Raw genomic sequence first — 22764 nt, forward strand, 5'->3', positions numbered from 1 at the left:
TATATATATTTGTATATCCTATCCTTATTTATTCATTAATTTGTTGTTAATCTTTGGAGATATCCTTAGTCAAAAAGTATTTAAGCACTAAATGCCCAGCACCAGCAGCCAGTCCCTGCTCTCAAAAAGTTTACAATCTAAACACATAAACACATATAACACATATAAACACATAAACAATCTAAACACTAAACACATAAAAAGAAGCTGGAAAGGGAGAAGGTACCCTGGGATTAGGGCATACAGGCAGTGCTTAATATTTCCTGAATAACTGGATTGAAAGTCTGGTGTCTAAACAAGTCCTACTCTTTCCTCCTCAGTTACCTTCTGAAAGTGAGCTAACGTTGTTAATTATATTCTCATAAAAATATATTACAATTAGTATAAATAATAGCTAGCATTTTTATAGCTTTTGAGAGTTTGCAAAACAAATCCTTTATAAATAGGTTCTTGTTTTAAAATATAACTCTTTCCTTCCATCTTGGTAATAATTCTAAGGCAAATGAACCGTAATGGCTAGGCGACTGGGGTTAAGTAATGCCCCCAGTGTCATACAGTTTGGGTGTATCTGAGGGCATATTTGAACCCAGGTCCTCTAGACTAAAGGATTGGCCTTCTACCTGCTATCTATAAATAGGCTCCCATTTGCTCCTCACAATCCTAGGAGATTATTCTCCCCATTTTACAGTCGACGAAAAGGAGGCAGAGTTTAAAAGTGATTTGCCCAGTCACGCCGCTAGTGGGGGTGTGAAGCTGGATTTGAATTAAGTTTTTCCTAATTCCTTCTCCAGCGCTGGAGCAACCACTCCTCGAGGTGGCCAAGGGACAAATCTCTGAAAGCAGGCAGAATGTCCCAAAGTCGGAGCAAGCAAAGGCGGCTCGCTAGACTCGCAGCTGCCTCACCACGTGGGGCAGCCAAGACTGTTGCCAAGGACGACGCCGCCGCCGTTCTGTGCGGGGACGTAACGTCGGCGCTCCCGGAAGTGATCCTGCCCGCTAGCGCCAGCGGAAGTTTCTCCTGTTCTTTAAGTAGCGGGGTTGCACGTGCCCTGTTCTTGTAGCCCTCAGCCGGCCCTGTGAATCTGTTCCTTGGCTCACCCCGGACACCTAGGACCCCAGGATCTTGTGCGAAGACGGCCCCGGAAAGCGGGCTTCCCGGTAGGAGCTGAAGAGGCTAAGGAAGACCGCTGGCCCAAAAGGCTAGGTTTTAGCGACGTTCCCTCCGCGGTGGGAGAGCGGTAGTTAGCCAAGCCAGGGATCCGGGCCCCTGGAGGTTACCGAAGGGGAAGCAGGGAGGTGATTTCCGAAGGGACCATGGAGGATCCCCGAATCTGAACACCAGGTGTCCGTGAGTCAGAGCGGTGGCTCTGCTGACTGGCGTTGCACATGCGCGCCCTTCTCAGGGGACACTGAGGTTTGATCTGAGCCTATTGCCGTCGTCCGTCCTCCCTTCCTGCTAGGGCAGTTCCTGGGCTGTATTGTGGGTGGTGCCTGTGCTAAAGGTGGAGCCTTCTCTCTGGTGAGAGTGCTGGACTCTGAGCTATAGTCTGCGTGACCCCGGACAACTCGCCTAACTTCTACTTGTTATCAGTTTACTAATCTGCAAAGTGGGCACAATAATAGCCTACCTTCCAGGGCAGTTGGGAGGATCCAGTGAAGTTTTGCTTTGCAAACCTAAAACAGCTGTTCAAGTGCTAACTGATAATATTAGAGAGAGCCCGTTCTGGGGAATTAACTTTAAACAGTTCCCTTTTTGTTATGAATGTTTATTTTAGGGGTAATTAGGAATCGCTCTGGTGGCCTTGGCATAGAAAACTTATTTATTAACGTTCATTGGCACCTACTTTGGAATTTATTGTCCATAGAAAGCATTGGGAGATTAGGTGACCTGAGAGTATGTATTAGATCCTAGACTCAAAAACTTGGGCTTGCCCCAGGATCCATTAACCCTACCTGCCTTTTTAGGTATAGATGAATGATCCTAGTATTACTATATATATATTGGAAAAGACCTTAGGAGTCATCTCCTTCATCTCTCCCATTTTACAGAAACTGAAGGTGTGATCACACAATTCTAAGTGGCAGAGCTAGGAAATCTCAGGCCTCTGACTCCAGATGTAGTCTGGATCCACCTCACTTGCTGCCTCCATAAGAAAGTAATAAAAGAAACAGGCAAGTCCCATTTCTCCTCCTATTTGGTGAATAAGTATTGAGAAACATGACATTCTGAGGAATCCACCTGGTTCTTTTTCGGTCAGTTGACCCTAGGGCCACAAAATTTGGGTGTTTCTATTTAATTGGAGGCCCAAAATGGAGGGAGAAAGTCTTTAGAAAAGGTGGGTTCTTAATATGTGGGGGGTGAACGAAGTAAAATGAGATTTTCTTCCATTTCCTTAATTGTACATCTCAGTAAAAACCCTATGAATCATAATTTGTGTGTTTAGTATCTCAGTATTAGTCCTCACTGATTGTTGGTGGTATTTCTTTTCTCTAGATGCTGAGGAATCTGTTCTTGGGGCATAGAACACTACTGTCTTGCAGTTGGAGTAGAGTCTCCCTTTTGAAAAAGTATCTGTTCACAATGAAAGTGGAGTCACCAGAATTTCAGTCTCTTTTCACAGAAGGACTGAAGAACCTGGCAGGTAAAGAGACCAAGATTTCTCTTATAGGTTTGGTTCCTTCAAATTTAGGAACATGTGGTTTAATGCTGATTTCTAGTGTCCCAGCCAACTTTTAATAATTAGATATGATCAAGGAAAACTTTAACATGGTTAATTCAAAACTATGAATGATTCAGTGCCATGGGCAGAAATTGGTTGTAAGAAAACCTAATGGAGGTGGCGTGTGTGTTGGCACAATTTATGTCTTTCTGGGTAGGAACATTGTAAAAAATAATTTGGATTCCTTTAGGCAGATGAGGTTTCTCTGCTATGCCCTTGACAGTGTTGGAAGAAGCCTTGGATAGAACTTCAAAATCGATTTATACTTTCTCTTGCATTTCAAACAGGTGCTCAAAAGCTTCTGGGGGGAATTTACTGTCTCCTGGAGAAGTTTGTTAAACACATTTGTTTAACTTAATGTGTTATGAAGTTTTTCTTTCTGGACCAAATATGCCACATTGTAGATCATACATAGGTTTATAGGTAGAGCCAGCAATTTATTTACTCTGCCACTTCAGTTCATTTCTGTTCTGCCTTCTGACACCAAGCAGTAAGAGTTAGGAACAATTTTTCAAATGCTTTGACTGGATTAGAGGATTAGATGTCTGGAATTTTAAACCTTTTTGAATCTTTTATATGGTGTAATAAGAAGGAACATTTTACTTACTTTAACTATCATTTTGGTGCATTAATGCCATCTACTTGCCTTTTGGGATTCTGTGAGACTTGGGGCCTTGTGAATATTCTAGTATCCTGGATTTGGATCCAGGAGGGCCCTTAGAAACCATTTGGTCCAACCCTTTCATTTACCAGGAGAAAACTCAGGCCTAGATGAACTAAAGGACTCCCATTCTCCAAAATGGGATAATTGTTTTCATTAAGATTAAGAATTGTTATTTAATTTTTTCCCTCTACAAAATACATTTAAAATGTGAAAGTGTAAGGGGAAAATGTTGTTAAAGGGTTGACTAGAAATTTAAAACTAGGTAATCTTTTTTGATGTTATTATTTTTTGTTCTTTATAATATTACCTTTATTTTCAAGTCATTGCTTATGTGAACTTAGGCAAATCACCTCAACTTTTTTTTTAACATTATTTTATTTGGTAATTTACAAACATTATTCATTGGAAACAATGATCATTTTCTTTTCCTCCCCCTGCCCCCCCTCCCACCACCTCTCCCATAGCCGAAGCACCATTCCACTGAGTATTTATTACATGTGTTCTTGATTTGAACCCATTTCCATGTTGTTGGTATTTGCACTAGAGTGTTCATATAGAGTCTCTCCTCAGTCATTTCCCCTCAGCCCCTGTAGTCAAGCAGTTGCTTTTCATCAGTGTTTTTACTCCCACAGTTTATCCTCTGCTTGTGAATAGTGTTTTTTAGATCCCTGCAAGTTGTTCTGGGACATTGCATTGACCCTAATGGAGAAGTCCATTACCTTTGATTGTACCACAGTGTATTTGTCTCTGTGTATAATGTTTTCCTGGTTCTGCTCCTCTCGCTCTGCATCACTTCCTGGAGGTTGTTCCAGTCCCCATGGAATTCCTCCACTTTATTATTCCTTTTAGCACAATAGTATTCTATCACCAACATATACCACAATTTGTTCAGCCATTCCCCAATTGAAGGGCATCCCCTCATTTTCCAATTTTTGGCCACCACAAAGAGTGCAGCTATGAATATTCTTGTACAAGTCTTTTTCCTTATTATCTCTTTGGGGTACAAGCCCAGAAGTGCTATGGCTGGATCAAAGGGCAGACAGTCTTTTATCGCCCTTTGGGCATAGTTCCAAATTGCCCTCCAGAATGGTTGGATCAATTCACAGCTCTACCTGCAATGAATTAATGTCCCTACTTTGCCACATCCCCTCCAGCATTCACTGCTTTCCTCTGCTGTCATGTTGAACAATCTGCTAGGTGTGAGGAGATACCTCAGAGTTGTTTTGATTTGCATCTCTCTGATTATAAGAGATTTAGAATACTTTTTCATGTGCTTATTAATAGTTTTGATTTCTTCATCTGAGAACTGCCTATTCATGTCTCTTGCCCATTTATCAATTGGAGAATGGCTTGATTTTTTGTACAATTGGTTTAGCTCTTTGTAAATTTGAGTAATTAAACCTTTGTCAGAGGTTTTTATGAAGATTGTTTCCCAATTTGTTGCTCACTTCAACTTCTTAGGGGGTTGCTCAAAGTAGTCTTGACAACCAATCAGTTACCATATGTGAATATAGTTAGTTGCAATATCCTTGCATCTATAATAATTCCTTCTTTCTGCTGAAATGGATAGAGATGCATTTAATAAAATCTTCTCCAGAGCCAAGCTTGTCATAATCAGAAGGAATTCTGTTTATGCAGTTTGTGGTTGTTTTGGGGTGTTTTGTTTCTTTGGTTCTGCTTATTTCACTGCTGTTTTTCAACCGTTAAAGGGCAGTCATTTTGTTTTCAATTTTTTGCTGCCACAGAAAATGCTACTATGAATATTTTGGTGTATATTAGAGGATTATTATTAGAATATTTTAACTAATATATTATTTTAGTTTTAAAATAATAATTTAAAAATCATTTTAAAAGTCCATATGACAGGACTTCTTTACCCTTTAATAGTCTTGCGAAGCCCATGGATCCTTTCCCAGAATAATATATTTTTAAATAAAATTTTTAATAAGATAAATCTCATGATTAGAAAGGAAACCAATTACATTGAAAAAGACTTATGAGTTGGGCTTTTTTTTTTTTAAGTTGACAGACTCCAGATTAAGAATCAATATTCCATCCCATTCCAACAGGCATCTGTTAAGCATTTACTATGTTCAAGGCTTGCTACTAGATTCTGGACATTCTTAAAGACAATATGAAAAATAGCACCTGCCCTAACGGTCCTCCACACTTAATAATTAGAGTCTCCTTATGTTCAGATTGTTTTTATTTGAAATAAATCATGCATTACCAAATCATATCTCTAAGTGGAATATCTTAAGATCTAAACCTACTTCTCTTCCTGTAATAACTCAGTATGTGACCTTTAATATCACCTCCCTAGTGATTTTACCAGTTCAACATAAGAAATTGGTTTTAGAACTTACTAATTCTTTATCTTACTCATCCTGTATAGCCTGAAAAAGTTAGGTTAGCTTAACTGATTTTTAAATTCTAAAACAGATATTAAATTTCACAATTTATAATGAATTAATCCAAAAAGAAGGAGATTTTTTTATGCCTGTAGAGAAAGCTATAGCTTTTTTAAAAAATAGGTTATTTCAGTAGCTAATGAATAAGTAAATAAGGATGTTTAAATGACTTCCCTTAGACTTTAAAATATCATCAATGAACATGTTTTTGAATGGCTGTCCTTTACATCTGAAATTTATTATATGTAACATTTATGGAGAGATGTTTACATATCAGTGTATTAGTATTATAAAACAAGAACTTAGATATAATTTTTATTCTACTTAATAACTTGCCAGCAGTGCAAAGGAAAAGTGCAAGGAAAGTCTAGTTCATTATGCATAATGAGTGAAAAGGAAACAAGATGAATGGATTTAATTTGATGATGATAGTATTGTTACACCAGAAGATATCTTGCAATTATCTGGTGGTTGGAGTCTGGCACATACCTTATGTTCTAGTAGAGTTGAAATTATTAAAGAAACTTCACAGTATCTTCATCTTAACTACCTCTGACTAGGTATGGAACAGTTTGTTCCTTGATCATTTCTAAACTTTAGTAGAAATGTTAGGTGGTCCTATATAATTTGCCCTCATGTGGAGCCAAGAGAGTGAAATCAGATTAGAAAATCATTTCATGTATTAGCAATCAAAACTAAAAACAAGATACACAGAAAAGAGTTTGTCTTCAGATTCTGCTGCTCCTATATAAAAGGTAACAAGCAAGAAGGCTTTTTTTTTAAAGGTTTATTTCTCATGTATTTTTATAAAAAATTCTAAGTGGAGATACCTTTCAACCCCTACCTTCTGCCCTGGTGTTCAATCTTCATTTGTCTTTTTGAGCCCAAGATTCAGCAATCAAATACTTATTGCATACCTATTATTGCATCACCCATCCTTTTGCCTTAGAAAGTTTTGCCAGAAAGTGGAAAGGACAGTGTTGTACTTGTTATGTAACTTGGTCCATAGCCTTTGGAAATATGGTACAAGCAAGGATTTGTCCAGCCTGGCCTGCTGACTTAGTCTGTTCTATTGCTGGCATTTCATGACTTCAAAATAAGTTGTGATCAATAACAAAAAAGGAAAAAGGGGGAGGGGCCTGTTATGAAATGCTGTTAGTGATGAAGAAAAGGAAAAGGTTTTGTTTTTGCATTTTTCTCTCAGAGTTATTCAGTAAAGAAAAATATGAATTAAGAATAGCAGGAGGAGCTGTGCGCGATTTATTAAATGGAACAAAACCACAAGATGTGGACTTTGCTACCACTGCTACTCCAGCCCAAATGAAGGAGATGTTCCAGGCTGCTGGGATTCGTCTGATCAATAATAAAGGAGAAAAACATGGAACTATTACTGCCAGAGTGAGTGAAGATTTGTCTAATTCTTTATGATATTTGTCTTTTTCAAAATAGGAAAAATCTTGTACAAGAAATGCCATCTTTCCATTAAGTTGCCTTGACCAATAGTGTCTTAACAATATCTTTAATGGGATTACCCAACTGTTTTTTAAGTCTCAGAACCTTTTTAGTAGTTTGTTAGTAAATGTAGAACAGCTCAGCCCCTCCTAAATTGGGCTTTAGTCCTTCCTGGCTTCAGTTCAATTGGACAGATATTTATTGAGCCCAATGACCTTATAGTCTCCTCCTCCCCGGCCTAGGAATGTATTGCTCATTTGTAATATTACTGTGAGAACCAATTTGCATCATTTTTTCATTCATAGTGTTTTTAGGGGACTAGTTAATGATATTTGGATATGTTTGTATGAAAATTAGAGGAGGGCAAATGCTACTAGGCTTTCAGTCATCATTGAAAAATTTAGGGCTATAAAGAAAGCACTTTAGAGGTAGGATGAGCGTTTATTTTTTTCACCATCTCGAATTGGGATTTTGTTCTATTTTGCACAGACTCCTCTACTTAAGTCCTAATCTAGTGTCTCATTTTGTAGAGAAGAGCTCTTATCCAACTGGAAAGGCTTTAAGTACAACCCTAGCAATATTTTATCATCAGAGAACTAACCCAAGCTCTTTACTAGTAAGTAGGTTGAGTACTTGATGATGAATTTCTTCAGAAATTCAGACCTATAAGGCTAAGGAGATACTTGTGAGTGGGACAAAACAAATGAACACATGTCATGGATTGCCTTTGTATTATAGTGATGGGGTTGAGGAGATGGAAGGCAACATGCATAGTAGGTCCCAAGGTGGGGGGAGATAGGTAATAACTAGATGGGGGGGGTTAGAGAAAACTTCATGGATGAGGAAACATGTGAGTTGCAGTCTTTATAAATCCATTGTGTGTTGGGTTCACTGTTTACATCAAAATAAGTAATAAATTATTTTATTTGGGGGTGTGTTGTATTTGACAATTTGTAAACTAAGAATGTTCATTTATATAGAAACTATGTGGGCATCAAATTTTCAGGGCTCATGCATTTGTCAACCAGCATTTTTACTAAGAACCTGCTCTGTACCAGATGCCATACTGAGTAAGTACTAGGGACATATTGACAAAAATATTACTCCTCTCAAGGAGACAACATTTACATAGATGAGATACAGACATACATATATATGTGTGCACATATAAAGTAATTATAGAGGCAGCTTGATGGCCAGTGAATAGAGTACTGGGCCTGGAGTCAGAAAGACCTTAGTCAAATCTAGTCTTAGACTCTGGGCAAGTCACTTAACTTGTTTGCCTTAATTTATTGGAGCAGGAAATAACACATTCTAGTATCTTTGCCAAGAAAACTCCATGTTGGCATGCTAGGTCATAAAGAGTCAGATATAACATTAATCAACAACAAGAATTATTTGAGGAGGGAAGCAATAATAGTTGAGAGAATGAGGAAAACCTATTAGAGAGTGGCATATGAATTAAGCTTTGAAGGAAACTAGAGGGACTTTAAAAGGTGAAGATGAGAGAGTGCGTTCCAGCCATTGGGGACAGCCAGTGCAAAGACATGGAGACAGCAAGTGGAGGGTCTTGGTTGAGGAACAGCAGGAAGCCCAGTTGGACTAGAGAGTAGATAAAGAGCAGGTAGGGTGGAATAGGCCATCTCAGTATAAGTTATTGTCTTCATTTAAAAGCTGTGTTTGTTTTGTATTGTCACAAACAGCTTCCTATTTCTATTTCTATTTATTGCAGCTTCATGAAGAAAATTTTGAGATCACTACACTAAGGATTGATGTCATTACAGATGGAAGACATGCAGAAGTAGAATTCACAACTGACTGGCAGAAAGATGCTGAACGGAGAGATCTCACCATCAACTCAATGTTTTTAGGTAATGAATGAGAGTAAAAGATTGTATCACAACCTTCAATCAGGCAGCGAGCATTTCTGAGGTGCCTACTCTGTGCCAGGCCCTAAAGACAAAAGTTCAAACAGGTCTCTGCTCTCAAGGAGCTTCCAATCTATCAGGTAAGATAGCATGTACATAGATAAGTAGAGACAAAATACCTAGGGATCACAATAAGAAAGTCTGTTTTCTGGACTTTTGGCTGAGCATTAATCATTATCTCAGTGGTTAACAATAATGCTTCTTGTTATAGGAACCTAAACTAGGTTTCTCTTTTAATGTAGAAAGCTTCCTTTATCAGTGCACTTCTAAATGGGTTGTCTACGGTTTTTATTAGGCCAGGTGTGTCAGAGGGCAGTTAGATGGTGCAATGGATAGAGCACCAAGCATGGAATTGGAAAGATTTCTTTCTCCAAATTCAAATTTGACCTCAGATACTTATACTAGCTTTGTGACCCTGTGCGTAATTAATTTCTGTACCCTAAAACTCCAATTCTCAGCATCCTATGTTCCTTCTCACATTACGTGCTGAGGTAGGGAGGATATAAATTTGGTAAAGCTCTGCCTCTCACTCTCTTTCGATGATAGTAACATGCTGTGGAGGTGAAGTGAGACAGGAGGCAGGAGAACTTGCTCATGTGGTTTTAATTTTGTTAAGTAATTAGGTTTTTTCACTTCTATTTCCTTTTTATTCCTTCTGCTTCAAGTGATTATTAATAAACTCTAAAATAAAATTCTTGGAGTATTGAGTATTAATTTATATCTTATACCTGGGAAAGTCACTTGACCCTGTTTGCCTCAGTTTTCTCATCCATAAAATTAGTTGTAGAGAGAATTGGCAAACCTACCTTTGCCAAGAAAACCCCAAATGAGGTTATGAAATGTGCCACAGAGGTAGGGCTTGAAACCAGATTTTAATGATTTGGATGGTTCTGTTTACTGTGCTCTAAGGGGACTAAATCTTTTATTCTGTTGTGACTTTCTAAATATATATTCTCCCTTTCTTTCTCTTAGTGTATGTGAGAGAGAGAAGCTCAGGTTTTTTAGTGATCTGTTTTTTATATATAAAATATATATAATATAGACATAACTGCTATAATGCCAGTTAGAAGTTTTTGTGCAATCATCTAGCTTAGTGAATACTTTGGAGTGTATTTCTTTCTTATTTTGCAGTTTAGATGGACCCTATGGGTCCCCTAGTCTTGTGCCTTCAACTCTGTCTGTGAAGGTAGAAATATCACTTAAGTAAAATAAATTTCATGAAGTAAGGTGTAAAGTGGACAGCAGACACAGTGGCTAGTGGTGCTGCTGTTTTTGAGTCATCCTATTGATTGAGCATTTGGAGCAAGGAAAAAAAGCATAGATTTCATTCAGGCTGTTTTGAAGTTGTGGAAACAAGTCCATAAATACTGGATTATTAGTCCACAGTCTCCTGCCACACTATGCCACCTTGATAAAAAGCACTTTCTTCACTTACAATCCTGTGAGAATGAAAGTAATTATCAGGGTTTACAGAGTAGAAATTTGTCTCTTTTTTAAAAAATGCTGACAGTTTATACTTTTAAATTGCAATAGAAAATGCTATCTAATAAAGACAGAAGTCCCACAGAAGAGGGTTATCTAGGTCCAGATATAAACAGTAAAAGAGGAGAAACCGTCTAGGAGAGGGCCCCCATTCTATTAGTGAGAAAAAGAAAAAAAGTTACTCCAAAGAGTTTTGTTTTTTTCCTGGCACTCAGGACATTTATTTTACTACCACCTCTGAAAAAATGAAAAAATAGTGTAATAGCCCTTTTTATATATGAAGAAACTGAGACTCAGTCAAGTTAAATGATATACTTAATTTCATTTAGCAAGTAAATAACAAAGCTTATATAATGAAACATCTTAGGTCTTTTTTTTATTATTATTGGTTTAGACATAGATAGGGATAATTTTATTTTTCCTAACTACTTATCTGCATTTTTAGTAAGGTGCCATCAGATGGGCAGTTGGAATGCTTACTAAGGACTCATTACCCAATAATTTAGAGTTCTCATTAAGTATAATTAACTTTAAAAATTAGTGTGATTTTTCTGTAATATCCTCTTTTAAGAAATCAGGTTCGACATTAAGATAGATAATGATAATAATCACAAGTATAGTTAATGCAATGCACAACAAGATTTAAAGAACTGTACTTTGCTATAATTATGTACATTTCTCACTAATTAACTATAATTGTACCTTTTTGACTAGGTTTGGGGAAAGTGGAATTAATCTGATTTCTTAATGTTAGTTCAAAACTTTATAATTAGCTTTTTGTTTGGGCATATTTATCCATTGGAAAAAGGGAATATTCCCTCCTTCTCCCCCCCCCCCCCACTTCATTTTTTTGCCCTTTGAAGTTAGAGCTTATCATAATTTATATTAAATGATTCCATAATAACCATCATGCACAGAGTTAGGTAAGAAACTAAATTTTGAAGTCTTAGAGCTGAACTCAAGCTTAGCAGAATATTATCTTGTAAGTACATTGAATACATTTAACAACTTAACCGGATTTTAAAACAGTGGATTAATTGCAGTAGTACCAGTGACTTTTTCCTGGTACTGTAGCATCACAAAAATAAACATGCTAGTCACCCTATTCCTTCCAAGGCAAGTAGTGAATGGTATTATACTAACTAGTGCTTTCCTTTGTAATTAAAAAGTCATTGATCATCCTACTACTTTGAATTCATACAGTTGAATGATGTAAATCACTTAAATATTATGGTGTCCTATTGTTAAATGTCCTAAGAAAAATCTCTTTATCATATAGGTTTTGATGGTACGCTTTTTGACTTCTTTAATGGCTATGAAGATTTGAAAAATAAGAAAGTTAGATTTGTTGGAGACCCTAAAGAAAGAATTCAAGAGGATTATCTTCGGATTTTGAGATATTTCAGGTAAAATGAGTGAATTTAAGTAGTATGGAAATTATTTTTTATCTGAACATTCTTCAAGGAGTGTATACTCTCTCTAGACTAAATAGTTGAACCTTGACTTACAGACTAGAAGAGGGATTGGCAACCTATAGTTTAAGAGCCAAGTGTCATTCAATAAGGTACCAAATATGTCTCCTGCTATTTTCAAAACCAAATGCTCTCAACTTTTAAAAATGAACTATTTATGAATTTTTAAATGTTTAGTTATATACACATAGTTGATCTTTTTTGATAATTTATTTCATCTATACTATTTTACTAACTAATCTGCCTGCCTTTCTTGAAGATGAATTATTCAGAGAGCTGCTTATAGGCAGGAGGACAGGTGATAAAGTTTTCTAGTCCATTTTCTCCACCATTTCATGGGTTTTGAAGTGTGTGATAAATTAGTGACTACTATGTACTGAAAAGACAATCCATATAAAATACATTTTTGAAGCTACATTTATTGGAAAGAAATGTGGGGAGTGTAGGTAGATAGGCTTTATTGTAATGGTGAGGTATATATTGCTGTTGATGGAATCCCTGCATGCTTCCAGTTGGAGCTGTGTTCCTTGAAGCATATGGCCTGTTGTTGATCTCTTTGAGTGTAGCTCCAAGAAGAAAGCAGCAGTCTCAAAAGCAAGATTTCTAGCACTTTCTGACACAGTATTTATAGAAGAAACCTCATATCTATGTGAAACCCCTCTCTCCCCTTTCAATCTTAGTTTGAATTTATAGCATTTTACTTGATGGGGAAACAAGTTATCTATTAAATCCTCTCTATGATGCATGTATTGAACTTTTTGAAGTGATATTCTGGCCCAAGGCAGCAGGGATACCTGCCCTATCATGCCTGTAACTCTTATTGATGAAAAGGGTCCTTTTTGCTTTTAGGAATCCTATACTTTGGGCCAATGAGGTTTAATGAGAAAAATATCTGAGAAGGATTTCCCTCAAGAATGGTCAGAATCTTTTAAAGAGTTGTGTTTTCTCTATCTGGTAGAGTTGGTCATACAACTTAATCTAAGAGTATCTCTTAATTCAAGGTAATGCATGTGTCTGTGTTTATGTGTCCAAAAATAAGTTACACTTTGGAATAGTTAATGTTCAGGCTGTCAGGAAAAGTTTATGAAGCATCCAATGCTTAGATTTTGCTAAGAGCTGGGGGAGATGCAAAATTGAAATAGGATCGCCTTTGCCCTAATGGAACATCTAATTTGGTAAGGGAATAGTATACCAGCCCAGGGCTACAATGCCAGATAGATACTATAGGATGAGTGTAGTTGTTTTAAAACAAAGTGCTATGTCAGACTCACGGAATGACATTACTGATTTGGGGAACAAGGAAGACAGTTTTGGGATGGTGGCAATGAAAACCTGCAAATGTGATTGCTCACCTACCATTAGTGAGTAATCAAAGGAAGAGACCTCAGTTTTCCAAAGTGGGGAAGAAAATATGTCTTAGAAGTTAGGGCAACATCAATTGATACTATTGAACTTAGCTAGTTCTTGGCAATATTTTGTGGAAGCATTGTGCACAAATAAATTATTTTGGAGATGGTCAATGAAAAATTTCCATAGAACATAGACATAAAAAATGTAATAAAAATCCATGTATGAAATATATGGAGCAAGTCTCACTTGCTTCCTAACAGAAGTGTGGACTATAATTAAATTCTGCTTATACTGTCAGAAAGGCTTGACCAATGTCTAGTTAGTTTTGCTGAACTTTTTTTTTTCTAATCTTTGTTCCTGAGGTTGGCCTGCAGTGTTGGGATTCAGGAGTGTTACATTGAAAAATGAATGTAACGTAAAAACAAAAGACATCTCTAAGAAGGAGATACATTTTTAAAAATGAATTTAAATCTTTTGGAGAGAAATGGAATGGGTAAGAGAACACAGAGTGCAGTTGTCAAATTCAATAGATTGCTCTTATACTTTTGACCCAGCTGAACTTACCCTCCTTTGGACTTTAATTGAACTTTAATTGTTCATTTGGAGGAACTTTGTGAGCATTCTTTTGGAACCAAACTCAAGAGATGACAGACCTGGTTGTTCAAATTGTCAAATAATTCTCATCCTTAATCTCAACCATATACTAATGCATAGGAATGTTTGCTCCTTTTTTTATATCTGCATTAATTAGATCCAAGATTGACAACTGACAGCCTTTAGAAGATTAAAAACTTCGGGCTTTTTAGATTATAACTGATTGTTCAAGTACTCTTGATTATGGATCATTTAAATAAGTCAGTAATGTAGCCTTTTTATTATTGACCATTTAAAGGTAGTCATTTCTCAGCTTGTAAGAGAATGCAAATGCAGTATAGACAGAATTGACTATCTTCATCAAGAATATTGAGATGGATAGAGACTGGCACTTTTAAAGATTTTGAGTGTTCCAAAATGTGATCAGGAGAGAATCCCAATAGCATCTTTGATTTGCTACAGCACATTGAGTTTCTGTCTTAGCTTCTGATGGCATCTGAATCTCATTTTGTTCACTTTCACAGTGTTCTTTTCAAGTTTAAGAATCACCTACATAAAGTGTCTTTTGAAGAACTGGATTTGATAGTCATGCCAGACATTTTATTCAGCTCTTTGGAATTAGAAATAATGTGTATCAAGGAGTCATATCTGGGTGCAAAGATACATCAAGTTGAATGAATTCAGATTTAATATGCCTTGTTCAGCAGTGTGCATAATTGGTAAAACTTTAAATGATATGATAAATTCTAGCACAAGGGATTTTATAAACTTGGAAATAATTTTGTCATTTACAGTATTATTCAGAATCCAGGCTTAGTTTTCCTCTGTGTTTAACTCCATTAATATGTGTGAGTAGGGTTTCATTTATTTGAATTCCATCAAAAGGCAGTTTGCATTTTAATATTGTAGAAAACAGCTTGAATTCTTGCATGTGGCTGAATTTAACTAGTTATGATGTCAAATTTCAAAGAAATGAGCAAAAAAGATAGTACAGTAAAAATCCAAAAATTTATTTGTTGTATAAAAAACTCTTTTAAACCAGGCTTGTGTGTGTGGGGGGGTGGGTTGTGTTGTTTAATAAATGGGTTGTTATTTTATTCCTTTTAACCATTTGTTTTGAATCTAGATTTAGTTTGGTTCTGATTTGGAAAGGTTGCTTACCAGTAGATCTAGGTCTGAAATATCAAATACACAGTCCACTGAGCCAAATTAAAATATAATTAGGAAATATTTTATAAATAAAATTACCCACAAAAAACAGATAATGTGGTTTTCTGAGTCATTATGCAGCTTGTTCAGTTTATTGGTGCTCATATTTATTTGAGTTTAACATCACTTGTCTAGATAGTATTTCAGTCACAAATAATCTTACACCTTATTTTCCAAAAAAAAAAAATATTTTCTGTTTTTTCATTAGTATTTGTGTCCCATAATGTACGGAAACCCTTTATTTTCCTTTTCTTTTTTTCAGTCCTCACGAGTTTATTTTATTCTTAAAACTTCACATTCCTTCCTTCTTACCTATAACCCTATATATAACAAGTTCAATTCCTTCTTGACCTTTAAACACTTTTTCTCCCACAATTTAATAAATACTTAAAAAGACAATTCCATATATATGTTCCTAGAACAGAAGATTGTCTATGAAACTACAAACTTTTATTTTCTAAGTGTTAATGCTTTTGTTTAAAATATATGACATGAATCACCATATCACTTTCAAAGCTATCCTGCTACTTTTGAAGTTTCTTCTTTTTCATTCTTAAATGTATTCGCTTAAAAATATTAGACAGGAGAAACTTTCTTAGATTTAAAAAATGCTAATTATAATTATTCACAATAAGTTGAGGCCCAATTTTCTATCCTTTTGGCTTCACTCCTAAGGTCCATAAGTACATGAATATGGCTAATAACTTGATTCTTCATACTGATGGAGGAAAGCAATGTAGTGACTCAAACTGAGAAACAAAAGTATTTTTAAAATCATTTATGTTTGAGGCATATGAATACAGTTGGTCAAATTATATTTTGGAATTATGCCCCCAAAGACATTAAACTGAGCATATCCTTTGACCCAGTGATACTAATACTACCCCAAAGAGATGAAAAAAGATTCATATCTACAAAAGTATTTCTAGCAGCTCTTTTTCTGGTGGCAAAAAGAAGTATTTCTAGCAGCTCTTTTTCTGGTGGCAAAAAGAATTGGGAAATGAAGTGATGCCCATCAATTGGGGAATTGTTTACAAATTGGAGTAAGTATTATGGTGAAAGTTAGGGGATGGTTTCAGGGAAACCTGAGAAGACTTGGAGGAAATGATCTAAAATGAAGTGAATAGAACCAGGAAAACAATTTATACACTAGAAATAATATTGTTAAAAAAAAAAAAAAACTTTTGAACTCTGATCAGCACAATGACCAGCCACTATTTTAGAGTATTCATAAAGAATGCTGCGCATCTCCAGATGAAGAAGTAATGGACCAGACTGCAGATTGAGAAAGATGTTTTTGTATTTTTGGATATGGCTAACATGGAAATTAGTTTTGCTTCACTCTACATGTAATGGCTTTTGTATTTCTTCCATTCTCAAAGGAAGAGGGGTAGATGGGAGGGAGAGAATTCAGAGCTAAAAATAAGATTGAATTTAAAAAATACTTTATGTTTAGCTTTGTAAAGTTTTTTTATACCTCTCTTTTAAGACCAATGTCTGATGTTGAGCGAGCATATCAGATAAAATTATGAAGTCATGCTGATTTGTTATATGATTTTTCCATTCTGAACTCCCATTTCAGCTGTTTTCCTGATATTCATTTTTTTTTCTAGGAATAGGCTACATGAATTCACTTTGATGCAAAAGAATAATTTAAACCATATACATACCAAAGAAGGGGGTAACTATATGGTATTCATAGACTAGACGTTTTTTATTGCTATGATTACTAAGGCTTTCTTTGTCATTTAATCAAACCTAAAAGTGATAGTAATACACATTTAAAAATAAAATATATAGTTTTGTGATGACCCTGACTATATGTGAGAACTCTTATTTTGTAGGTTTTATGGAAGAATTGCAGATAGACCTGGTACCCATGATTCAAAGACCTTGGAAGCAATTAAAGAAAATGCAAAAGGTTTGGCTGGAATTTCTGGAGAGAGGATTTGGGTAGAACTGAAAAAAATTCTTGTTGGAAACCATGCCAATCATTTGGTTCATCTTATGTATGACCTTGATGTGGCTCATTACCTTGGTGAGTGGTGTGTGTGAATTACATGATGGTTTTGTATTTTGTAACTTAGATTAAATGTTAAGGAAAAATTCATGTCTTAGTCCACTAGAGGCAGTGTTCTGTAACACAAAGAGTATTGTATTTAAAGGTAGGAGAGAGTTTAATACCTTGTGTTTGGCACTTGCTCTTGATATTGTATAAATAAATCATAACCACTATGAACCTCTGTTTCCTCATCTTTGAAATGAGCATCTCGAGATCCCACAGGATTGTTGTGAGAAACAAATGAGATAATTTAGTTTGCCAGGTGCTTTTCAACCTTGAAAGTTGTATAAATGCCTGTTGAAATATTTATTAGATCTCAAAGGTCATATCAAACCTAAATCCTGTTATTCTGGGGATTGATAATTTTTTTAAACCCATACCTACCATTTTAGAATCAATATGATGTATTGGTTTCAATGCAGAAGAGTGGTAAGGGCTTGGCAATGGGAGTTAAAAATGACTTGCCTGGAGTCACCCAGCTGGGAAGTGTCTGAGGCCAGCTTTGAATCCAGGACCTTCCGTCTCTAAGCCTGGCTCTCAATCCATTGAGCCACCCAGCTGCCCCCAGCATTGATCATTCTTGAAGGAATAAATCAATATTAGATTAAAAGGGAGTAATTGAAATTAAGATTTTTAAATAGTCCTACAAGATTTCACACCAAGAATATTTATTGAAAGAAAAAAGTCATGATAAAATTTGGGGAGGGTAAAAGTTTTCTCAAAGATATGGAAAGAGAGACAGGAAGCAGCTCAGGGATCCATTGGGTGCTTATAAATGTGAACTGTTAGAACCAATCCTAATTGGAGGCAGGAAGAAAGCATAATACCAGCTCTAAATCTATCTAGAAGACACTGAATTCTTACACTGGGAGTTAAATTTCAGGAAGATCTGATGAGGCTGGTTTAGAATAAGTTTCCAGGTAGACAAAAATGGTAGTTCATGTAGGGAAAAGTAATAACCATCAGTATATAATGTACTGCTATCCTTTTTGACCCAAGTAAGAGATAAAAATCTTTCTAGAAGATGTCACCAAATTTTCCTTCTGCAGGAAGTCAGACGTCATCAGTAAAGCTATTAGAAATTAAACACAGAACATAGTGGAACCTTCGCATAAAACTTCTGTGGTTCACTTTCTGCCTTACTGTGCTCATTTGAAGGAGATTTACCTCAACATAGTGGTGGGTATCTTCCACCAGTGAGCATCTGAAACCAGGGGGAATTGAGTGGAGGGTGGTCTTCAGTTAGGCCGAAAGAGATACAGGATTGAGAGGCGTTAGGAGGGTATGGACAGAATGAATTCATGTTTGTTCAGCATCTCCCAGTAGACTAGATTTACTGATACTCATAGAAGTTTGAAAAATATAAGCGCAAGGAATATATGCCACCTATTGTTGAATTTCTACTCAGTAGATAATAACTGGGGAGCAGACAAACCAGAAGGTATGAGTCAAAAAAAATTTAGATAATTAGTAAAAGAGACCTAATGGAATGTCACATGGCTTTACAGTCTTACTGGTTTGGATGTTCCCAATAACAATAAAGATCACAAGCCATCCATGCCTGGCCAGTGCCCACGAGGCTTTCCTCATTTTCTCTTGACCATTTGAGGATACATGTTGGGGCACTTGGGCTGTCTGCCCCCTGTTGCTTGAATATAGCATGAAACTAGCCTGTTTACCTGGCGATATCTTAGACCTGTTCGTCAGAGTTCCTCATCTGTCAAGTGTTGTAGCCTGTTCATACTCATGCTTGCCGTTTATGTGAAAATTTCTTTTCAAGTGTTCAGTGATTGCTGTTTCAAGACTCAAAATAATGACATTGACAGAATATTGATATTAAGAAGTGGGCTTTTGTTCTGGGAATACGTTAGTATAATTGAGCTTTGCAAAGTGGTTCAGCTTGCCTTCTGTAATTCTTTGTCCAATGCTTTATAAGTTTTTATTGAAAATTGGGATTTTTAGGTTAGATTCCCCACCCCACCCCCTTTTTTTAGATTGTCATAAAGAGGACAACTGTCCCCTCCTCTTAATGTCACCATCAGAGAAAGAATCCTGTACTGTGCAGAGCTTGGCACAGCATTTCTGGAGGGGAATCGAAATTATTTCAATTTGTGACCTTTTTTTTTTTTTGGTTTAATACTTTGACATGCAAGTAAATGTTTTTGTTTATTTAATCAATACATTTTAAAACAAAAATAATCAACTATTTCTCTCCCACCCCCCCACCCCCCTTACAGGTTTACCTGCTGCTGGGAGTTTAGAAGAGTTTAATACAGTCAGTAAAAATGTTGAGACTCTTTCTCCAAAGCCAATGACTCTTTTGGCCTCATTATTCAAAGTACAGGATGATGTTAAAAACCTTGATTTGAGATTGAAGATTGCAAAAGAAGAGAAAAATCTTGGCTTATTTATTGTGAAACATAGAAAAGATTTAATTAAAGCTGCTGATAGCTCAGAACCACTAAAGCCATATCAGGATTTTGTTTTAGACGTAAGTACACGATGCTGGTTTTGGTCAGTTGTCATATTGAGAACTCTTGAAATCCTGGTTTTATTTCCACTTAGGTTTTTGTAAAAAGTAACCAGCTGGTTGAACTTGATTTCATTTCCTATTAACTGTATTCACTTTAGACTCATTTATTAAAAGCAGTGATGATCAGCACATAGTAAAACCCAGAAATGGAGGTAGTGGAGAGAGCATTGCACCATGGCCTAAATTCTGACTCTGCCAGGGCTGGAATTTTTTATTCTGTAAAAGGAGGGGATTGAACTGCTCTGGACCGATTTTCTTCAACAATCTATAACCATAGAAATATATATTTTGTGGATGTGAGGAATTGCCTATCAGAGCCTCACAGGTATAGAGTTAGGAAAAGTTTCCCAGTGTTATCAATGGCAGAGTCAGGATTCAAACTTGGGTCCCAAGTCCAAATCCAGTGCATTTGTTCACAGTACCATGTCTTTTTTTTTTTTAATCTGTCATTATAATTAGAAGTTTCTTGCATCAAGTAAATACTTGTGAGGTAATGGAAAAAAATGCTTTGGCTAACAATCAGAAGACCTAGATTTCAGTTCTACCTCTGCCATTATCTAGCTTTATTATCTCAGACACATCATCCAACCTTCTGATTCTCAGTTTCCTCATCTGAAAATAGAAATGGAAGTTGGATTAGATGGTTTCTTCTAGTGTTAGAATTCTAAGATTCATTCAGTAAATGCTTTTAGTTAAAGTATCCTCTTTTTGCCTCATATATAAGTTCATTTTCTTTGTTTTACAATCTAGTCTAGGGAACCTGATACACTTGGTCGAATTTGTGAACTACTCAAATATCAAGGAGAGGTGGATCTTCTCAAGGAAATGCAACAGTGGTCTATCCCTCCGTTTCCTGTCAGTGGCCATGATGTAAGAAAAGTTGGTATTTCTTCAGGAAAAGAAATTGGGTTAATATTACAGCAGCTGCGAGAACAGTGGAAGAAGAGTGGCTACAAGATGGACAAAGAGGAACTTTTAAGCTTCGTAAAGAAAGCCTGAACATGGTTGGCGAGAATACCTGGATGATCTCTGAAGTCCTGTCTGGCTTTGTGAAACTCAAGAAACCTTTGACATGAGAAGGAAGGTTTGGGGCTAAACAGTAACAACCTTGATGAAAACATGAGGGAGGAGGAAAGTGAGAAAGCCATTAGAAGAAAAGGCCATTTCAGAACTTGGGAAGAGAATGAAGCTTTTCATTTTTAAATTTTATTCACAAATATCAAAGCTTACTTCATGGGACTGTTCCAGTCATTGAACAGGAGTGCCTATCTTTTGTTTCGCATTTTAGTGGTAAATACAGAATTATTAACAAATACTCATTGGTGGCATTTGATTTATTCCTGTAGAATTCCTACCTTATGCTATAACACCCCAACCTAAACTACTTGGCTTCTCCAAGTCCGTGTTTCTAGTGTTTTGTCCTAGATGAGTTAATTTCTTCCTTCAAAGTGATGGGCCTTAAAAACAGAGAAAATGAAAGCTAGGCTGAAATTAAGATTTCAGTGTTTGCATTTGAGCTAGATGGCTGCTTTGTAGAATAAGCCAGTTTGCATTAAATGCCATGTGATCTCAAAATAAACTTCAAAGTGATTGGAAACAATCCATTTCATTTCAGTGGAAATTCTCTCTCTAGTAGCTTTTTTCTGACAAGTATACTAGTGAGTATACACAGACACCCGACGCAGAGGCAACCAGATGGGTGCCTGCGGGTCAAGCATTGCATGGGGGCTTATGTTTTCACTGATTTGATAGTCCCAGTGATGAGACCTGAGACCGGGTGCCTGTGTAGACAAAGCACGTTTCTCTTAGATTGGGGGATAGGATGGGTACTAGTACACTGAGCTCCCAGGTTTGGAGAGGCCTTCTTGTATTTTACTATGAGGTTGGAAGGGAGTGGTGGGAATTGGAGCCTAGCATGGTGAGTGTATAAAGATAGTAATGTATTACATAGTAGGGTTGTCATCTGGAAGAAGAGAATTTAAATTTGAACGCCTGGATCAGGAAACAGGCTCCTGGCCACAGTTAAGTATGGGAGGCAGGGATGCCGTGGGAAAGTATCATCTCTGCCGATAGAGGAGGTATGTACAGCTTCTGATCTTCTTCTTTGGGTGACTTGGGCCAAATCACTTCATCTCTCTGGGCCTCAGTTTCCTCATTTGTCAAGTGAGCGGATTTGGACTGGTTAGCTTCCAGAGTCTTCCAGCTCTAGTCTAATCTTTAAACAAAAAAGGTAAAATCAATACTACCTACTGATTCAAAGACATAAGGACTAGGCTAGGAAGTGTCTGAGGCCAGATTGGAGCCCAGGACCTCCCAACTCCAGGCCTGGGGCTCTATCTGCTATGCTCCCTGGCTGCCCCTCTTAGTTTAATCTCAGGAGAGTTGTGGTCTTAAGTCTTACGACAGTCACTAGGGGGTAGCTTGATAGTGCTATGTATAAAATGCTAGGCTTGGAGTCAAGGAAAACCAACCTGGGTTCAAATTCCTTTTCAGACACTTTGGTTTAATTTAGACAAAGTTATAGACAAAATAACCAGTCTCTGTTTTCTCAAATGTAAAATAATGGTGCTTTCAATGGCCCCTCACTCCTCACAGAGGAAGGAAATGTCTACACGGCCAGGTGTGTAGATGAGGGAAGATCCCTTCTGTCCAGGCTCCTTAATGACATGTGGCCAGTTCTTGTAGAGAAAGCGGGATGCAGCTTTTTATAAAAGACTGAATGAATCAAAAATGATTTCCTGATGACTTGGATAGCTTTAGAAAGACAAGTGGGTCAGTGTTTCCACTGCACACAGCTGTTACATATCTCAACCATTCTCTTGATTTTTTTTCCCTTTTTGGGGGCCAAATTTGAAAAAAATAAACATTTTAGCTGTTAATTTTTTAA

General features: G+C 36.6%; 1 protein-coding gene across 2 annotated transcripts; it reads left to right on the plus strand.

Moving 5' to 3' along the window:
* Window positions 1-976: 976 nt before the first annotated feature.
* Window positions 977-21192, plus strand: TRNT1 (tRNA nucleotidyl transferase 1). 2 transcript variants are annotated; one of them, XM_007500121.3, is made up of 9 exons: window positions 977-1158; window positions 2050-2172; window positions 2495-2642; window positions 7000-7193; window positions 8980-9118; window positions 11937-12063; window positions 17127-17320; window positions 19582-19835; window positions 20628-21192. In XM_007500121.3, the coding sequence occupies exons 3-9, from the start codon at window positions 2495-2497 to the stop codon at window positions 20874-20876; spliced, it is 1305 nt and encodes a 434-aa protein (XP_007500183.1). In that variant the 5' UTR covers window positions 977-1158; window positions 2050-2172; the 3' UTR covers window positions 20877-21192. The 2 variants fall into 2 exon arrangements, with proteins under 2 accessions (XP_007500183.1, XP_001374161.2); XM_001374124.5 differs by lacking the exon at window positions 2050-2172 and having other exon boundaries at window positions 986-1158.
* The last annotated feature ends 1572 nt before the right edge of the window (window positions 21193-22764 follow it).

Source organism: Monodelphis domestica, chromosome 7 (genome assembly GCF_027887165.1).
Source record: "Monodelphis domestica isolate mMonDom1 chromosome 7, mMonDom1.pri, whole genome shotgun sequence".
Taxonomy (NCBI): domain Eukaryota; kingdom Metazoa; phylum Chordata; class Mammalia; order Didelphimorphia; family Didelphidae; genus Monodelphis; species Monodelphis domestica.